The 20,190-nt window shown below is 48.4% G+C and overlaps 1 protein-coding gene across 1 annotated transcript in view; it reads right to left on the reverse strand.

Annotated features, from left to right (window-relative positions):
• Positions 1–20,190, reverse strand: part of cdh13 (cadherin 13, H-cadherin (heart)) — a 327,823-nt gene that overhangs the window by 39,085 nt on the left and 268,548 nt on the right. The window contains exons 9-10 of the mRNA XM_072698600.1: positions 11,031–11,213; positions 10,352–10,605 (exon numbers count right to left, since the gene is read on the reverse strand). Of these exons, the coding sequence (XP_072554701.1) occupies positions 10,352–10,605; positions 11,031–11,213 (437 nt within the window). The remainder of the gene's footprint in view (positions 1–10,351; positions 10,606–11,030; positions 11,214–20,190) is intronic.

Consider the following 20,190-nt stretch of genomic DNA (forward strand, 5'->3'; position numbering starts at 1 on the left):
GCACAGGACAGAGCTACTCAATCCACAAACATGGAGGGTTTGTCCTGCTCCAATGCCAGAAAAACCATGGATGGCCCCTGGAGGATGGGTTCCCCCTTTGAGTCTGGTCCCTCCCAAGGTTTCTTCCTTCTAGGGAGTTTTTCCTTGCCACTGTCACCCATGGCTTACTCACTGGGGGCTTTGGGTGGGGATGCTGTAAAGCGCTTTGAGACAATGTAATGTTGTGATAATGCCCTATACAAAAATAAATTTGTTGTTGTTGTTGATGTTATTAAAATCCATAGACACATCATGGCACCCATGAGTTGAAGTCTGTGGCCTTGGAAAGTGAGGTGACCCAATCAGTAAGCTACCACCATGACGTTCACCAGGAGATCAGGTATAAAGATGATGTCGATGACATCATGGCAGTGCATGTACAATGGGTATGGAGACTGGATGGGGAAGCGTAGTGCATGGATCCAATGAGATCTTGCTGTCTTTGGTGCTAATGCACAGTTGGGCTTGAGGTAACACCAGGACTGTGTATTCAGATCTCCATGGCAGGGCTCACTTCAGTCGAGCTCCTGTGAAATGTTGTCATCTTGAAGCCTGTGCTGTGGCATGATGCCAAAGCGCTACCTACTGCCTATCTGGGAGGTGAGCAAGCCCTCAGGTTTCTCCCTGGCCTCTGGGGCAGGCCGGTAAGGCCGCTTCGGGCACCGCAATGCAGCAAACAGGGCTAATCTCCACAGCTGCGGGAGGCCAGCAGAACAAGCTCTTTCCCAAGCCGAGCCGAAGTTGATGGTGCCAGATTACAATTACCACCGCCGTCCAGGGCACGAAGAAGGCCGACTGGCAGGCGCTAATCCGCCAGTCAGCTGGCGGGCCCCGTGGCCTGGATCTGGGGAGGGAAGACAAGTGGCCCAGAGCTGCCAAAGCTGGCCCACAAGCGTGGTGACCCCACTAATCCAACTCTCATCGTGACAGCCAGACCCCTACGGGAAAAATGCAGCTCAGCCACTCAAAATATATAATTATATGTACATAAACACAACACAAGTCTGTAACTCTTAGCGACAACACATCAGCATTCCACAATTCAGTTTGGTATTTACCGACATGGCCGGGGAGCCATGTCACATGGAGTGTGCTGGAAATTAGCATGTACTGGGTTGTAAGGTGTGAGCTTGTGACTGGTTCTGGAACAAGAGGGGCTGAATTAATCACCTGACCGGCAACCATGCCAAGAGACTTAAGGTGGGGCGAGGGTATTGGATCAAATTAGCTCCATGGCAACACTGAAGGAGCCACCGGGAAGACTCCGCCTCTATCTACACAAACACAGAGGCTTCACTCCATTAGCTGTCTCCCAAGGTTATTAGAAGGCAGTTAAAAACACATTATGCAAATTAGGATCTTATCTACACTGTAGATATGTTAATTACCATGGCAAAGTTGTCATTCCCCCCCTTATACAGTCCTTCTTGCTCTCTCTCTCCGTCACACACATACACACACACATTTCTATGGGAAAAAAACCCTAATCCTAATCACAGCAGCCTTAACCCCTATCCAGCCCCAACCTTAACCATAAGTGACCAATCAAAATACAAGACTTTTACTATTTTGATTGCATTCACAGATTTTTTTTTTTAATTTGAGGTTATCCATATGAGGACCTGAATAAATGGTCCGAAAAAGTAAGGAAGTTTCAGGTTTTACGAATTTCGGGGCATTTTGGTCCCCATATTGTATGATCTAGTCAAACCCACACACACACACACACACACACACACACATTCGTGTAATCATATCTTTTTGGGGACCGCTCATTCATTTCTATGGGAAAAATGCTAATGCTAACTATGACAACCTTAACCCCAACCCAGCCCAAACGTTAAACAAGTTCTGATTTTGAGAAAAGTTAGCGACGATACAGAAGTGAGCTCTCACTGCGCTGCCCGGGACAGAAGCAGAACTGCAGGAAGCGGGCGGCTGAAGGTTCGAAGGCCTTCTTACAGACGTACATCACTTGGCATGAGCCCTCATTATTGGCCACCTTCCCATTAATCGGGGACACGTCGATGAGTTGGTTCCTGAGCCGGTCCATGATTCACGCTGGACGGGGGTGCGGGTGTGAGCCCAGTGAAGCGGAGCACATGGGCCCGTGCGCCCAAGCTCCTGGCAGGCGGAGCCAGCACACTTCCTGGTGTGTGATGCGTACGAGAAGCTCCCACTTTCACGCCCCTAGATAGAGGAGTGAGCCAGCTGAGAGGCTGAGCCAGTGCTAATGAGAATCAAAGTGATAAGGGCTCGTACCCCCCCCCACCCCCCCCGCTCGCTCGGAGCCGGCTTGCAGGGCTGTGATTAATACAGCTCAGTGGCAGGCAAAGTCCTACACTGATGAGAGATGGAGGAGAGGTTCACTCTCTGTGAGCATAATTCCGAATTACAGCCTCTCCTTCTGTGACTTTCTCTCTCAGGAAAACATGATGGAACATGCATGCTTTCTGTCTTCTGCAGACACGAAGATGAATATTACATTTGATATCGTTTCCTTTCTTCAATTCGCTAATGATTATAGCAGCTCAGTGGGATTAATTGAAGAGCATATTTCCAAAACTTAGTCCATTTCCTTGCTGTTGTTGAGATGAAACCACTAATCACCTAAAGTCAGGCTTCCTCATCATATGTTACAGTCTTGGGAACCAAAACTCACTCAGTTGTCATGTAATCCAACAAAGAACCTTTGTTAAATTTCCAAAGCTCAGTAAGTTTAAGAGAAATTTTCTCAAAACTGTATCCCATGGACTGAGTGAGTTTTGCAGATTTGCTCTTCAATTGGTTTGTCATCAGTTTGCACTTATGTCATGTTTGTACATTTTAATGTTAATGTGTAACCAGAACTAGCCAGGTTACAAAACTCAATCGCTTACAAAATCTGCCAATATCACAAAGGGATAGGAAAAAAACTAATAATGATCTGTATTCTCCTGACTTTCTCTAACATAAAAAAACGGAAATAGGGCTTTTTTGGCTCGTAACCTTTAAGTGACCTTTCCTATACCATCATCGTGTGTGTGTCCCGTGGCTGAGTGCAGAACTGTCCATCACATGTGGTGTCAGTTGGCTGATTCTCAGCTCTTATTCCGGCGGGGATGTTCGGATGCTGTCATCCACCTGTCTTCAGATGGTTTGAGCAGCCCAGGCCAAATGGGACGCAAACAGAGCGTGTGATTGAAGAGCACGACCTCCTTAGTTTGTGGAGGATCTATCTCAGCCTGTACTGTACCTCGCTGCCTCCGCAGACCACCTGCGCTTCCTCATTCTGGTTTTTGACCATCTCTCCTCAGCTACCTCCGCCTCTGCTAGCTAACACAAAGGTTTGGTGAGCAAATGGAAAAAGAAAATGCCAACAAAAGGCATACATACTTGCCCATATGGTGGGTATAAACAATTATTTTTAAGCTGTTCTAACATTATGAAGGAGAACATTGAACATTGGCTGGGTAGCTGAATCGAGGCAGGCACAAGAGTCGGCGGGATTCGGTTTGGCACCTCCAGTGAGACACGGACCTCGCAATGCTCGCGAAAAGCAGACAAATTGCCACTGTCAATCCCCATAATACTGCTGTTTAAAAGCCTCAGGAGGGGCTGTATTTAGAGCATGGAGGCAGACAGGTAGAAATGAAAATATAAACACCGGCAAGTCGAGGCCCATCAATCATCCGTCACAGCTGCCCCAGAACCTGACCAAACACCACCTCCCTCCATCTATAACAAGTCTCCATTGACTCCTGCTTAAAAGTCTCACCAAGACAGACTTATATCCAATGCCAAGTCCTCTAATAGCCCTGCCCAATCTGTCTCTTTCCAGTATCTAGCCTTGTTGACAGAGGTCTGCCTCTCAAAGCAAAGTGGACTGCAGGAGCTCAAAACTGAGAAAAACAAAGTCACGTCACACCTTGCCAGAGGCAGGACCGTGCAGCTTACACTCTGAGCACTACTGGGCAAAACCGGGCCCAGTGCTAACATCTGCAGGGCTTCTGGGAGGCCCTTCCTAGTGGACTGGCACATATGCAGAGGTGGTGCTTAAACAAAGACCACGCATCACTTCATAAGGATTTATCCAGCACGATGTCACAGTGAGCTATGAACCTGTCCCCGGAGCCCAGGGAACGAGGCGGGGGTCACCCTGGATGAAACGACAGTCCATCGCAGGGCACACATACAGCCAGACGATGGAGGCAACGGAGACGCCGAGGAATCAGTCACCCCCTGACGTGAGAGGTCCCAGTGCTCTGTGCTGAGCCACCACACTACTCCAGGAAAGGACACGTGTGCAAAATCAGAGGGTGTAAAGGTTTGAGCAAGAGCAGAAGCTTCAGAGTGATGTTCCTGGAAGGTATGATACCACCTCATACTGCCTCTTTGTGGAGTCTCTCAGGAAAACAACACGATCTGACTTTAAGGCATATTTATACTGACAAGTGGAACTTAAAATATGATCTCGAGAAGTATGTAAAAGCCGAAATGCTCTATTTAAGTGGCAAAAAAAGACTTTTACTGTGGGTTTTATTACCGAGAACACAGCAGGCTCGTAAAAGCAAAACTCCATCACATCTATTTCACCATGTCATGCAAGAAGACTTTCACAAGTAATTAGGTTTCATCTTTTGACAGCGTAAAAGTCACATACATCGGGCTTTGTGGAGATATTCAAATGGCTTCAAAAGGGGAAAAAAGTGAACCTACACCTAAACAGGTAGAAGGTGTGAGGTAATGGGCCCCATGTCTCACTCTATTAATGATGCAGAACATCATTATATTAATCTGGAATAGGCATGTTCAGTTCTGTCCAGCACATAATTATAATGATAGTGAAGGAGGGTGGGGGGAGGGTGGGAGCCCCCTGTTTCCCCTAAATCACATCCATCCACATTCCCACACACACGCACACATGTAGCGTATACATATCCTTATGGGGACCGCTCATTCATTTCAATGGGAAAAATGCTAACGCTAACTATGACAACCTTAACCCCTACCATGCCCTAACCATAACCACGAGTAACCTAACAAAATACAAGAGTTTTTGCATCTTCCCTAATAATAAAACAAAGATGTTAGTATTGAGGGCTCAGTGTGTGTTTCCCTTTCAATTTACATTTCATTCATTTAGCCGAAGCGACTTGGACTGAAAAAGCGACTGAAAAAACAGGATCAGAGTCCCTGGAGTCATTGTGGGTTAAGGGCCTTGTTCAGCAACCCAACAGGAAAATCTTGCTATCAACCCCAGGATTTGAACCAGCAACCTTCCGATCACAGGCACAGAATCCTAACCTGCTGAGCCGCACAGGACATTGGGGGGGGTCGCAGTGGACACACTTCTCCAGAAACAGTGCACACTGTACCTTTAAGGCGCCCTGGACAGCCCTGTCAAGATGGAAGGAGCCGGAAGCCTCTGAGACAGCCCCTTATCTGATCAGATCCTTGGGATATGTTATTGTTTCCCTGCCTTCACACTTCACTGCCAATCACGCCCCCTCAAAGTCCGTCTCACACCACGCAGAGCTACCGTCTCCCTATTTCTATCTCCTCCCGGGCTTTTAACTTATACATGTGAAGGGGAAGGTCGTAAATGATAGATCACTCTGCCTGTTTGAGATTTCCATTTCATAGTGGGGAAAAAAGGAGCCAAGATTTGTTTTTAAACGTGGTTCATTGAGGCCGGTTTGTAGCGATGATTGCTGGGTCCCGCCGAGAGACGGCTGTGTTATACGGACCTGGAAACTGCACGGGCAGGCCGGGCTGTCCGGCTCGGACCGCAGCTACTGGACCTGGGTGTGAGCGACAGCCCAGGATGCTTCAGAGGCCACACATCCACAGCCCTCCAGCTCTGACATCCCCGCTGTGCCACAATCCGTATGCAGGCTCCCGCAAAATGCAGCCGGACGTACATGCTCAGTGCTTGCTTCGATGGGCAGTGTTTATGCTCATTACTTCGGTGCTGTAGGGAGTAGGGGGGGGGAGGTGACATTTCTGCATCTTGAGCATGGGACAGTCGAAAAAACATCCCATAATTAGAGGTACAGCAGTTACAGTGCTCACCTGGTCTAATCACATCTAACTATCTTCCAGGCTGGGGCAGTGAGCCATTTCGTAATGCCCAGCACTGGCAGAGGCGAGGCAGCTGCTGGGGAGGGGGGTAGGTGGGGGTGGTATTCATAAATATGTCGCATTCCTGCTTCGGATCAGTCAGCCCCTCCAGACTAAGCACCAAATCGGCCTATTCTGCCGTTCCCAACAATAAGACACCTCAGAGACCAGCCCTCCACTCCCTCAAAACATCCTTTCCAGAAATTTCCTGGCTATCTAACCAGAGCGAGCTTGCGGGTTTATATTTCACACCCCTCACACACTGCTCCAGAGAGCGCACCCACGTTACATTATATATGTCAAAGGCGAATGAGATGACGGAGATTAGCGGCGCTGCTCACTTCAAAGGCTGCTATTTTTAGCAGAGGCTGGCAGAGGATTGCGATCGTGGCGCACTGCACCGCTTCTAACACCGCGTGTTACATCGATCGTAAATTAAAATGCTCGCTGGTAATTAGGGGACTAGCTAGACACAGAGAGAGAGGAAGAGACTTAACTACTGGGTTTTGCTTTTGTTCAATTTGTCCAGGCTCATTATATATATTGTAGACATACGCAAGGAGGAGTATGCAAGCATCAGTTTTAAAAGACTTCCTCGATTAACAATTTAGGGAAGGTACTTTAATGTCCATTTGAAGAGAAAAGTGAGTGATATTGGGAAATTATCAGAGCAGCTCCTCTTTTTAAAAAAATTTAAAAAAAAATGTTTACTTTTTGTTGTTGACCTTTAGCGTGTACGGCCAAGATGGAGGACGGCCGATCTCGAAATTAGCGCCTGTCACCATTAGGTGGCCTCGTGGTCCTTCTAGACCACTGCTGATGGCGAGCAGTGACTTCGTCTCCTGCTGCCTCTATGTACGCTGGGAGTTTTCATGGTTTGACTCATTTTTTTTTTATTAAAAAGCACTGAATTCTGCTGGATCTGACCTGCGATTTGACATCATCCTCATATATCATTGATGTCTCTTGGGGCAAACACTCCCACTCTCTCCCTCAGCTGTATCTCTGTCCCCCCCCCCTTCCCCCCTCCCGTTCCATCTCTCTCCCGCTCATTCCCTTACCCGCAGGTGAAAGATATGGAACTTCAAAGCCCCCTTTTCTGCAGATATCAAAAGAGGCACAGGAGGGAGTGTGAGTGTGTGTATTTTTCTTGCCACTCGAGTGCGCGAGAGGGGAAGCGGACTCCTTTGTGAAGACCCCGCTGTGTGGAGCCGTTAACAGCGGCGTTCCAGCTTCACTGGAACCTGCCGGAATAAAAGCATCCTTTTATGGGCGTCAAACGCATCATCACAGGATAACATGTGGCACATCGGCATGTAACCGATGGAAACACCCAGCCGATCGGCGCTCTTGGCCAGCTGAACCGTCACCTTTCTGGTGCGAGGGGGGGGGCACATATTTCCCAATTTGTCAGCACGCCCCGTCAGGCTTCCGTGAACCCGGAGAATGCTTAGACCCCAGACAGAAGGCTCAACTCTTAGCTGAGAGCTGTCACCTCACTCTGGCAACGGAGACCAAGAATAGTGGAGAAGAAGAGGGATAAAAGAAGGATGGTGGCTTGGTGGGAGGAGGGGGGGGGGGAGGGGTCACGCAGCAAACGGGAACCAAAATGAGCTGCAGAAATGAGAGGATCAGGAGGTGATGGCACGGCCAGGTAACAAAAAATGAGAATGACTAGGGTAAGAGGGGAGGACGATGAAAGAGGCAGGGATAGAGGGAAAGGTTATGGGCAAATGCAGATGTGGGAGGAGCACAGGATGAGGCCGGAAGGCAGACTTAATGAGATGGAAATGGAGGGAGAAGAAAGGAATAATGTGCAGCAGAAGGCAAAAACAGAATAAAGACTCTATCCGTCACAGAAGGAGCGGAAACAAGGCGAGTGGCTCTGGACCACGTTCTATTCCTTCTATTTATTAGCAGCTAATCTGGGCAAGTGAATCGGACACAAAGCCCTCATATTTTTATCCCACGAGTCATTGCATGTTTACATAGAACGCTTTTAATCATTATGCGACTGGCAGCCCAGACAGGACAGAGCTGCGCTAAAAGCTTGAAGTGTTAACTTTCATTCCTTTTTTTTCACTCACACGAAAATACAAGCCTCAGTGAAACCAGGAAAAAAAAACTTTCTAAACACACCGTTAAAGTTACAGCCCTCCTGGGTCATTAGGAAACAATTCCGGCGTTACACAGCAGATAATGGATAGTTTTACTGTTACAAACACTGGGGGTAATTGGCTTCACTGCCTGCAAGGGAATTAATTTACTGTTACATGATAGATAAGGACTAATTTTACTGTTACACATAGCGGTAATGGACCTCCTGTTGAGAAGAGAACGATCCGACTGTTAGGCACAGAGGACGGAGCTGCCCCTCTCAGACTTGCCAAAGTGAGATCAAAGCAGAGCCGTCCTGCAAACGGTTTCCTCCATCTGGACATGCTGCTTTACCCGCCCTATGCTGGGCATGAGCGAGTGCTGAAAAAGCAGTATGTGAGGGGACTGTGGGCCCTTTTCACGCCGGGCCTTCGTATGACCATCTTACGGAGCTCTTTGGTGGGCAGGCATCGTCAACATGGCCGCCTCCTTTGCCCCGCCCATGGCCCGCACTGCCGGCCAATCACGGCTCAAGCATGCACCCCAATGAGAATCTAGTGGCCAGAAATGGACCCGCCCCTCCCCGGGGGGAGAACACTACGTGGGGAGCACGTCTGGAAACACTGCTATCAAGTCAGCGTTTCAAATCCAATCTCAAAGGCACGCCGCAGCGAATGATACAGAAAAGAAAATGGTTTTAGACCCGACAAAAAGAACATTAAAGCTAAAACGATGTATGTGCCATGCGTGTTAGTGTCTGAAAGGGGCCCACCATTCTCAACGCGTTTTATGGCAATCTTCTTCTACCAGTCTTTACTTTCTACGATGAGATTTAAAAAAAAAATCAGCACACTAAGTATTGTTTTGGTAGATTCTATAGGTTACTTTACATCTAACCATCCATCTTCCAACTGCATATGGCTGAATAGGATGCCAGTGGTGACACTGCAATATTTGCACTATTGCTAAAATTTTTGTGAAAGCTGCCTCGTATCCTATGTTCCTGGACAGCTGCCTCGTATCCTATGTTCCTGGACAGCTGCCTCGTATCATATGTTCCTGGACAGCTGCCTCGTATCATATGTTCCTGGACAGCTGCCTCGTATCCTATGTTCCTGGACAGCTGCCTCGTATCCTATGTTCCTGGACAGCTGCCTCGTATCCTATGTTCCTGGACAGCTGCCTCGTATCCTATGTTCCTGGATAGCTGCCTCGTATCCTATGTTCCTGGACAGCTGCCTCATATCCTATGTTCCTGGACAGCTGCCTCGTATCCTATGTTCCTGGACAGCTGCCTCATATCCTATGTTCCTGGACAGCTGCCTCATATCCTATGTTCTTGGACAGCTGCCTCGTATCCTATGTTCCTGGACAGCTGCCTTGTATCCTATGTTCCTGGACAGCTGCCTCATATCCTATGTTCCTGGACAGCTGCCTCGTTCACTCTGACCCTGTAATGGATTAGCAGTGAGGTAAACGCCCAGGTTATGCTGAAATACTACACAACACAGAACCCAACAAAGATAAATTCTGTAAATGCTACATTCAAATTCCAAGAAAAGCCTGCACACCACAGTTGTCCAACAAATTCAGAGTAAGAACATTTGGGCGGTGCATGGTGCACTGCTCCAGACCACTGAATCCACTGGAGGATAGAAACATCTGTGCTTAATTTGAGCTTGCTCCTAATTCGGTCCACCAACAAAATGTAGCTGCTGTAAACAATGCAGCAACATTAACCCTCCCCCACTGCGACCAGGCTGCTTATATCAATGCTCACCTGACCTTGTACGCGGGTCATTTAACAGATCAAGGACCAGAATAGGTGTGTTCTGTCGCCATCTGACATTTGAGCCGCAGTGGAGCAACATCAATTCTCACAAAGAAAGGCTATCGATGGCCTGTGTGAAAGTTATGCTCACCTCCAGATGCAGTTATTAACCCAGTAGTTATGGCATAAAACTTCACAACACTGCATTTGACAGTTTTTACAGTTTGGTGAGCATCGGTTAGATATCCCAGCATGCATCACTTTCAGGATCGCATCGGTGGCCATGCAAACAGACAAAGACCTGACACGACGCCACGCGTTTTTGCTCCTTCCCGCTCCCACCTGATAGACTGCGTCTGCAGGATGTCGGGATCGGTGGCATTGAGCGTGGCCACAAAGCTACCAACTGGCACGTTCTCCCGCTTGGTCACCAGCATGGGGTCCGGGAAGAACACGGGGCCTTCGTTGACGTCCATGACCGTCACATGTACTGTGGCTGTGGAGCTTGGTCCGTAACCCACGTTGGGCACCAAGGGGTCTTCGTTCTCCACCCGGATCAGCAGCGTGTGGTAGGCTGTGTTCTCGTAATCCAGGGGCTGGGGGGGGGAGCAGGAGAGTAGATCCAGGGGTCAGGGCAAGGCAGAGGCCGTGTCTTCTGCCATTTTGGCTCACACACTTTCCTTTCTATTATCCACATAACTGAACCTTTTCACAATGCGCTAAATGTGCGATACATCACTCAAAAAGTCTGCAGACCACAACAGAACGGGCCACCTCCACGCTGTGAACATAAACACTGAAACACTCAAACGCCGCTCATACATTCGTTGAAGGCTGCTTCTACATGGCCAAATTTCAGCCAAAGCTCATCCATTAAGGGGGGGTACTATATAAACGGCATGTCTGGGGGTGAGGTAGAGGATGGGGGTCATGCACTATTTTATTAGAATTCATCCTGTCGCCGTATTTGCTGATGGGTCTCGACAGACCGGCGCTGACCAATCAGGATGCGGTGCACTACCTTCACCACAGATACCATGCCCTCGTTGTTGTCCGGGTTGGTCTGGACCTCGAAGCTCTGGCCCACGTTGCCGTTGATGATGGAGTAAACGGCCCGCCATGCGCCAGTCGCTGGGTCATCCCTGTCGTCCACCGTCAGGTTCACGATGACCCCCGTTGAGCCCTCGTCCACGGACGCCTGGAACTGCGGCACCAAACAGGGGCGGGGGGTGACTTTATTCAGAAGAGGCTTAAATGATTCGCAGTTCTGCGGCCAGCAGACAAAAAATAAAACGGGCAGCGTGCGACAGACAAACCGGTTCCTGTTCCCGCCTGTGCGGTGTTAGCTCCGTGACGAGGTGAGGTAGAACCCTTTCAATCTTTAAATCCCGCATTTGCTTCACTCTCTGAACTTTTCTTTTCCGGAAAGACCTCAATGAAAAAAAGCGTCTGTGCGCGCCACACGACTCGAAATCAACCGCGACGGAGCTGAACGGAGATGAGCGCCGGATCGCGTTCTGACATTAATACGCCTTGGTGCCTTTTATGCGAGATGCTGCGGAAAGAAAGGGGGGAAATAACATGACTGGCACCCTGTTTTTCTACATAATCAGCTGGCGGCACGCGTGAGCCCCCCCCCCCCCACAAGCTGACAGCCCGCCCGCAGAGCCGAGCATGAGGAAATCGCGCCGATAAACCTTAAAACTGGAATGCAAGCGTTCTTTTGTTTCCTCTCTTCAGAAACAGTCCCCTTCAAACGTGCAGTGATCTCTCTTCTCTAGACTTCCTTTTCTTTAAATAAAAAAAAAAATAACTGAATGTCAAGTGTTCTTTGTGGAGATTAAACACAGGTCTGATGAGGTCTGTCTGTTCTGCCGGCGACCGCCGTGGCTGAAGCAACATGTAAACACTTTTCAGCCCTGGGAGGTGGTAAAAAAGGGTAAGACGCCGCAGCTGGTGAAATAAAAGGATGTAGGGGGAGGGATGGAGCAGGGATGGAGCAGGGATGGGGTGAATGACGCACTGGTAAAGCATAATTTGCAACTGGGCCAAGAAGGTACCTAGGTGACAAGGATGTTGTTTTCCATGCTTAACCAACACTGATGTGCTGGCAGGTTCCTGCCGCAGAACCTGGAGGACCTATGAGATACACTCATCATCTCCCCGTCTGATCTCTCCTGGGCACGACTGGCAGCCCATTTGCTATCAGCCACTATCAAGCGGCATGCCTTTCTCACGCTTATATTTCTGATTTGTGTATTTTTAGACCACGTTTCGTAGGAGCATTACTCAGATTGCCTTCCGCGTAATACGCAGACCGTTCGTCTGTTTTTAGGCGCCCCCTGGAAAACGTTCCGTGACAACTTGCATGTGAACAATTTCCGTGTGAAATTAGGTTCGATCGGCCGGTCGAGTCATTGATTAAGCGGCCTTTTCCAAGTGATGTTTCAAAACGTGGCATTAAGTGAAAACATGACAATTCTTATGAGATTTGATCCACTGTCGAAAGGAAACTCCATGCGCAGAACTACAGGCACTGTTCTCAGCAGAACTGTTAATTGCTGATGTTAACACAGGAAATCTTTGAGGGAACCTTCTGTGGGAATTCAGAGGGAGAGGAGGTAAGTACCCGGCAGTCATAACTAGCTAAAGGAAGTTGTTTCCCGGTTCTGAGGAGGCTCCAAGGCGCACAAATAGAAAATTGCTGAGAAGATCATCTTCGCCATCTCTGGGGTATTTTGATGTTTGTGATAGCAGCCTTCGGAAGTGAAGCAGCTTCTAGGGTGAGTTTTATTTACTGCCAGCAAAGGAACATGCGTAACAGCAGCAATTCAGGAATTTAGAGAGATACAGGGTCTAAAATAAGCAATACTTCCCACTGCAAGTTCACCCAGACCTGCAGTTATTTATTGGCCACTTTTCTCTAAAACAGCTTCCAATTTTGCCCATTTATACTGCTTGATATTTGGGTAATTCTCTCAGCTCGCAGCAGGACCCAGTCTGGCACCCGCATCCTCCAGATCACACACCCGTGTCTTTACTACTTCAGAGCCTTAGACTGGAGCCTGGGATGACGGAGAATATGTCTGAAAGAATCAAACATGGGGAGGGAGGGATGGGAATTGCGATGAGAGAGGGAGAGAGGGATCTGTGAAATACAAGCAACCAAATGAATGCATGGTGACGCCTGGCATTAACATCTTTGCAGGAAGTGACACGATCTATTCCGACTATTGATTTCCGTGCCACACAGTGACTCTGGTTTGCAGTTTTCGCTGCCTTACCCTGTCCCAACATAAAAGCAGGTGCTTGTGCACACACCCCTGGTCAGATCCAGGCTCATGCAGTGCTTGGTAGGTGCTCCATCACCTTCCGTACCTCCTCAATATCGTCGGTGTGATTTCAGTTAACAGGGCACCCCCCCCCCCCCCACCCCGCCACCAGCTTTGCCACCTACTCCCAGTTGCATACAACCTACTACTTCAGTAATCTCTCAGGGATAATATAATGAATAATATTATGCTTCTCTTTTCAAACAATAAAACAGCATAAAAACTGCTGCCTTTGACGTAAGCTCTCACCAAGCTGAAGATGTTGGCATTTACCCATTTAACATTCTCTTATACAGGGCAAATGTACCTTATTCAGAGCTTTATCTAACCCTGGTGTCCTCCCTGAAATTGGGTTTTGGATGTAAAATCTAAAATGGGATCTCACAGCTCTTAACCCTTTGACTGCACAGGAACGCAGAGCTGCGTCTGCGTCACACGTGGAGGGAGGAGGCTGGGTGACCAGCCCAGTAACAGGGCATGGAGGCACGTCTGCTGGCTCGGGGATCCTGGAGAGATCGCCTGCTCCTTGGACCCTTCAATGTTTTATAAAGTGTGAAGATTGCAGTGCTTAGGAAGGCAGATGAATCATTAATGAACAAAGCATGTTTTACACATGAAGGTTTTTAATAACCCTTTTCACGGATGTTTTATTTTTACTCTCCCCGTCCCCCTTAAAATCTGGCCAATTATCCCATTCAGAGGCCCACCCCTCAACACAGGACAGCAGGATAAGCTTGTGTTGGTTAGCGAGTCCTGCACACCTCCCGTGAGCTTCTGGGCGGGACGTCATCCTGGGCGGGGTACGTGAATGTCATCCTAGGTTCTACTGAAGCCATCACACCTGCTGATGGTCTTTATCCTTCATCAGCAGATTAGAAACCAGGAAATGAAGGTTCAGGAGTGGCTGGGGGTGAGATAAGCAGCCGAGGTTTGGGCGCCGGTTCCTGTTCTTTGAATGTGAGCTTGAGGGGTTAGAGCAGTGATTCTTAGCCCAGTCCTCAGGGACCCCAGACGGTCCACATTTTTGCTCCCCCTCAGCTCCCAGCACTCCTGAACCAAACAATAAAGAACATCGAGTACCTGGTACAAAAACTCCCCTAACGATGTTAAGCTATTGAAAATACAACTGCGCGAATCATTAGAATCCTGAACGGCCATAGACTATAGCACAGATGCATCGCGAGGAGAGCAGGCTGATTAGAGAAGACAATTATGCATGGAAAGGGGAGGAAAACTGTAGCAGCACGAATCGATTCGCCCAGGTGTCAGCAGGAGCTTGAAACTCCTGAAAACTACGCTGTGGAGACAGTCCATTCTTAGGGTCTCCATTAATTGGAAACAACTGCCTGACTCCTAATAAGTACGATTTCCAATTATCATTTGAAACGTGTGTGTTAGCCATCACTGCACACACCGCTGCAGTGCATTCCAGCAGCTGCCCAGCAAACAAAAGTTTTACTTTACACAAAGGTGTACGGGGAACAGTAGTTAATTAAAATCTTTAATTACAGAGCTAAAGGACAGCACGGCTCCGCTGAAAAGGGAAAGTCCTTTTACTGAAAGTAAAGTTTTAGCTACCTCATTATACTCGACTTACACAGCCATGGTTCGGTCTTCCAACACAGTTTCCATTGGTTTAACGTGTTGAAGTTTCTTTAATGTAGAATGAAAAAAATAAACTGCACATAAACTTTAAAGGTTATCTGTGAGACACTTCAGGGGCTCTTAAAAGGTGATTACGAACTATGAAGAATTCTGACAGCGAGATATAAACCTAAATCTTTTCTGTATCACACTCGATTTCACTGCAATGTAAGACACTGTAAGTCTGGAGTAAAAGCCATACCACACTGTGGGCTCCAAGCCCGTGTTTGTCATCTCCCTCCTCCCATCCCCTGTGTGCAGACGCCATGGAAATTCATGGTTCGAATGGCGGTAAACACCGCTACTGTGTATGAGAATGTGGTACAGCTGGGATGACGTGGAGTGCCTCAGATCGCCCACTGGTGGTCGGGCTTATCTACTGCGTGGGGGTGATCTCCGAGATGGTCGGTGACATCGATGTGCCATCGGCAGGGCGGCGGATAGAAGGGGAGGTGGAACTGACGCACCCCCATCGAGCATTCATCAAGGGGCGAGGCCAGCGATGGGAATGAGTGTACACTCAACCGGGCCGTCGGAACCAAACGGCACGTGGTCTCACTCACCCACACACACCGGTCAGACCGCACCAAGCACTGCGTTTCATTTAATCATCCTAGGCAGCGAAGCGGTAAGATGGATATATTCAATCTTTGTGGGTTGTTGATACTGAACCCCTGCCATGCCACTGATAAAACCCCAATTCGCCTGTGTGCGAGAAATAACCAGCTCGCCCCAAAGTCAGATGGGGCAGAGGAATAACAGGCCTTACTTAGAGACCCGGCTGGGCGCATGGCAGAGAATTCACTATTTAATTACATCCGTTAATGTAATGCCTTTCATCTGTGCATCTGAGAAGGAAGGTGCAGGCTTGTTCTCCACAGACCATGTGTGAAGTCCTTCTGGGCGATACTCTCTGACCAGCCTACGTAATTGCGTGGATGCATGGGTACAGCCCAGCCGGTGCAGGGTGACCCAAAAGCAGAATAGGAAGAGGTTAGAAAAGAAAGGAACACGGAAATAAACTCGCCACACCATGCCAAACCCACTCCCCGCTTCCTCCCCTGCCAGCGGCCCTCCATTTTCAGACAATGCAACGAATGAATGACTCCTTCCGAACAGAAAGACACGCCGGCGTGAAACGCCTAGCGCCCCTTCCCCGCACCGCGACCCCCCGCGAGCGGTCGCACTTCTCAAACAAAGAAATCCCACTTTGCGCGGAATTTGACAGCCCCTCCCCACGGGTTATAAGTATCCTGGAAAAGGAAGGAAAGAAGAAAGAACCAGAAGAGAAGAGAGGAGAACAGAAGAGAATGTAACAGAAAGCAAGCCCCTGGTGTGACTCTAGTGGAGGAGTAGAAATTAACAAAGATGTAAAATTTCTTGGTGTGAGAAATTTATTCTTTTTTCCCGGAGAGTAAAAGGCACGTGAGCAGTGTAGCCGTGAGAGGTGCCCAACAGCGGTGAAGACGGAGTGAGACGTGAAGGGGAGGGTGGAACTCGAGTGTCATAAAGCAATTTCCCAAGCCGTCCGCACTCCTTCCCTCCCTCCCTCCCTCCCTCTCTTCCCCCCAACCGTTTCTCTTTTTTTCTCTCTTAAATAAAGCATTATCATTATCTCATTTGGACCATCTGTCCCTTTAAACGTGACGCGGCTGTCCCAGGGATGCGGTACGTTAATGGCTCTAAGGATTCCCCAGGGAACACCTGTCTCCGTGCCGGCGAGCCTGTCTCCGCGGCGACACCGGAGACAGTGACAGCGAGGCGCAACCCTCTCCGGGGGCCTCGTGTGCTGCTGTTACACGCAACTGGAATTTAAAGCGTGCTCAAGACATCCGTGTTAAGTGGAGTGTGTGTGTGTATGTGTGTGTGTGTGTGTGTGTGTCGCGTCTCTCATGAGTGACAAATAACAGGGCACACTGGGCACCCCCGCAGGGTGTCACGGGAGGGACAGCCGTCCATCCCGATGCAAACAGCGTGGTGACAAGACGTCCAGTCACCCATGCATAATTACAAATAATATCAAAGGCGCGTCTCTCAGCCTGTGACGGTCGGACCCAAACGGTGCTGTCTGACCCCGCATGCCTGTTCCTGTGTGCTTGGTCCTTCTGCCCCCCCACCGCCTGTTAGACCCACAGTCTTATAAAGTCCCAGCTCCAATCACCATCCCCTATGGCTCTAATGGCCATTCTGACCACAGGTAGCCATCTAGGTTATAAATGAGTCGCCAGACCGGTCGTTGGGCCGGGACACCAGTAGAACGTCATCGCAGTGCTCGAGTCCACCAGGGGGTGCCATGGGGCATATCACAGCCCAAAGCTTAATAACTGGAAAACATTCATACAGCCGTGGCTTATGATTACAATAACAGTCATCAACCATCCATCACAGTCCACCCCATGACACTCTGCGGGATGAACGGCGACAATTAGGCAAGATAAATGACTTATTGGCTTGCCGATTAAAACAAAGGAAAAGTGACGGATGTATGGGCTGTCTCTCTCTCTGCTGGCTGTCGCGGAATGGCTCTCCCGGCAGGAAAGGGTGATTAAACCGCAGTAATCGGGTGAAATTAAGCCAGGCCTCCATTAATCGACAATCAAACGGAAGCACGCCGCAAAATCATGCAGGGCATCTGTGTGAGATCCCCCACGACACATTTCGCCGAGAGGCCCGCAAGCCCATCGGCTTGCTGAGAAAGCGCCCAGTATGCCAGATGGCCAGTCCACGACTGCTGGGAAACGCATCCTAAGTGAGCGGCGGAGCGAAGAGGGCCGGGACAGCACAGGATGCGGGAAGGGGGGGCGTATGGGAGATCCACTGACATGACGTGAGAGGGGCCAGGAGGATAACGGAGAACTCATCTGCTCAGAGATCAGATTTATTTTTTTCTGTAAGCATCTCTGTAAGGGGCGAAAGATAAATTCTGTTGCTATCTGCACTCCCACAACACTGGCGATAACGATTTGGAGAAAACAGATATCCAGTGGGAATCTGAATGGGATAATGTATGATAAAACGATACAGTACAGAGCAGCAGTGACATCTGTTCTTATACTAATTCCACCATCAGATCCATGTGGCTCATTTGTGTCATAATAATATTATGGTCATATTTCTCTGTGGCACGTAGACTATTTCTTGTCTACGTCTGGCGTATCTGGGCCGCAATGACATATAAATAAATCCGCCCCCTGCACAAGATAATCCTCAATTCATCTGCAGGGCATCAGTTTGTTTTTTTAAACTAAAATAGTCAAAAGTTCACACCGAAGCTTCCCACTACCATAATCTGTAGGCAAAGCCTGGCTTAAACGGAAATTAAAAGGCACGCCATCATCTCACCATTAACTGATAAATGACTGTGAATACGGTCAGCAGTCCTGCATCGAAACACTTATATATCCTACTTTCTTCCATAACTGCTTATCCAATGCAGGGCTTCAGTGTGCCAGGAAGCAGAGGGCATGAGGTAGAGTAGTGTTTCCCAGCCTGACCCTTGTGGTCCCCAGACAGTCCATAGTTTTACTCCCTCCCAGCTCCCTGCCGGACAGTCCACATTTTTGATCTCTCCCAGCTCCCTGCCAGACAGTCCACATTTTTGATCTCTCCCAGCTCCCTGCCGGACAGTCCACATTTTTGATCTCTCCCAGCTCCTTACTCGATGACTGGGTTGGGAAACATTGAGGTAGCGCACTGACACTCAGGATGAGATGTCAGCCCACTTTTAGTGCTGGCAGGAAACGTGTAAATTGTGGCGCATCTGGGAGTGAGGCCACAGAATTACCCAACGAGGCACTGTACTGCCAAAAACTAGCAGCAAATAGCATATTAGCAAAAGCAAACAGTGCTTATAACTGACTTGGTCATGATCAAGAACCTGATGGACAGGCATAGTATCTATGCTGACAGGCTTCTCACCAAATTCCTTTATGCTTCTGTGCAGGCTGCTTTTTGCATGTGACACATTCACCAAAGCAGCCATTACGGGTTAGTGGGGACAATTGCTGAACTGAAACTGGAGTCTATTTGCTCATTAATTTGTGTACTTTTAGCATGACATGTTTCATAAGGATCAGAGATGTGGCTGGGAGCCTTAAGCAAGCAGAAGTGGAGGGAGGTATATTGCCCCATAAAGGCTAAACACAGTAACTGCATAGTCTAGCAAAACTGAGTTGCGACCAAAATCAAGTCTCTTGGTCTATGTTTTATCTTGTTGCAAAATATCTTAGGTCAACTATGTTTGGTTTTAAAGAAAACAGAATGTGAAAATTACAGGAACTACAAAATTCACACTAAAGTCAAGGCAAAGCAGCCTTGTTCAGTGTTTGTCAGTGTAGTTACGGTGATTTGCCTTTGTGGGGCAGTATACCCGGAGTTGTTGAAGTGTGTTAAAAGTCCATTTAACAGCAATTGTTCCCGGTACCCCCTACAGTTTCGAAAATGCTCATTAGCATAAATTAAAGGGGCAGTGCTGTTATTTTGCCAAGGCTAATGGCAGAGCAAACAGGCGTCGCTCATTGTGTGTGAGAGCTCATTGCCTCTTCAGAGCCTGCAGCCCCAGATAAAGGCTTTGAGGAGAGGTATTATTGCTCGTTTTCATGTTTAACAAAAAACACAAGCTCTGCCTTAAGCACACCGGCGTCTATGCAGCGGTGAGCGAACGAGCGCCCTCGGTCTAATGACAGTGAGTAATACCTTCCTCGCTCCCAAACTGCTTTGGAGCCTGACGAGGGGGATTCCAGCATCACAGTCCATCATGAGCGGTTTGTAAACACAGCGGGGATTACCCGCCGACTTCAACAAAACCGTCCCTTTTGCAGGGACTTTCTTTAAGGTTTCTTTTTTTTTCAAAACAAATACACAAAACAATGACAGCAGCTAAATATATATTTTTTTTCTACTCAAAGATCCCGATGTGCAAAAACGCTGAGAGTCAGAGCTGAGTGAAAACACAGCCTGATATTTTTACTTAAATGGCTTGACACAGAAGATCACATTTCAGTATATTAAAACAATCAAAAAAAAAGATCAAAAAAGATAAAAATGCAACTGCATGTCTGGAGAAGTAGTCATCCATCTTCCAAGCCCTTATGAAGTGGCGAGCTGGGGTCAGGGGCCTGTCCCAGGCAGGGTTAGGGTTAGGGTTAGGTTTAGGGTTAGGGATGCCAGTAAATAGCAGGGCTCACACTCACTCATAATGACCTG

This window comes from Paramormyrops kingsleyae, chromosome 13 (genome assembly GCF_048594095.1).
Source record: "Paramormyrops kingsleyae isolate MSU_618 chromosome 13, PKINGS_0.4, whole genome shotgun sequence".
In the NCBI taxonomy this organism is placed as follows: Eukaryota; Metazoa; Chordata; class Actinopteri; order Osteoglossiformes; family Mormyridae; genus Paramormyrops; species Paramormyrops kingsleyae.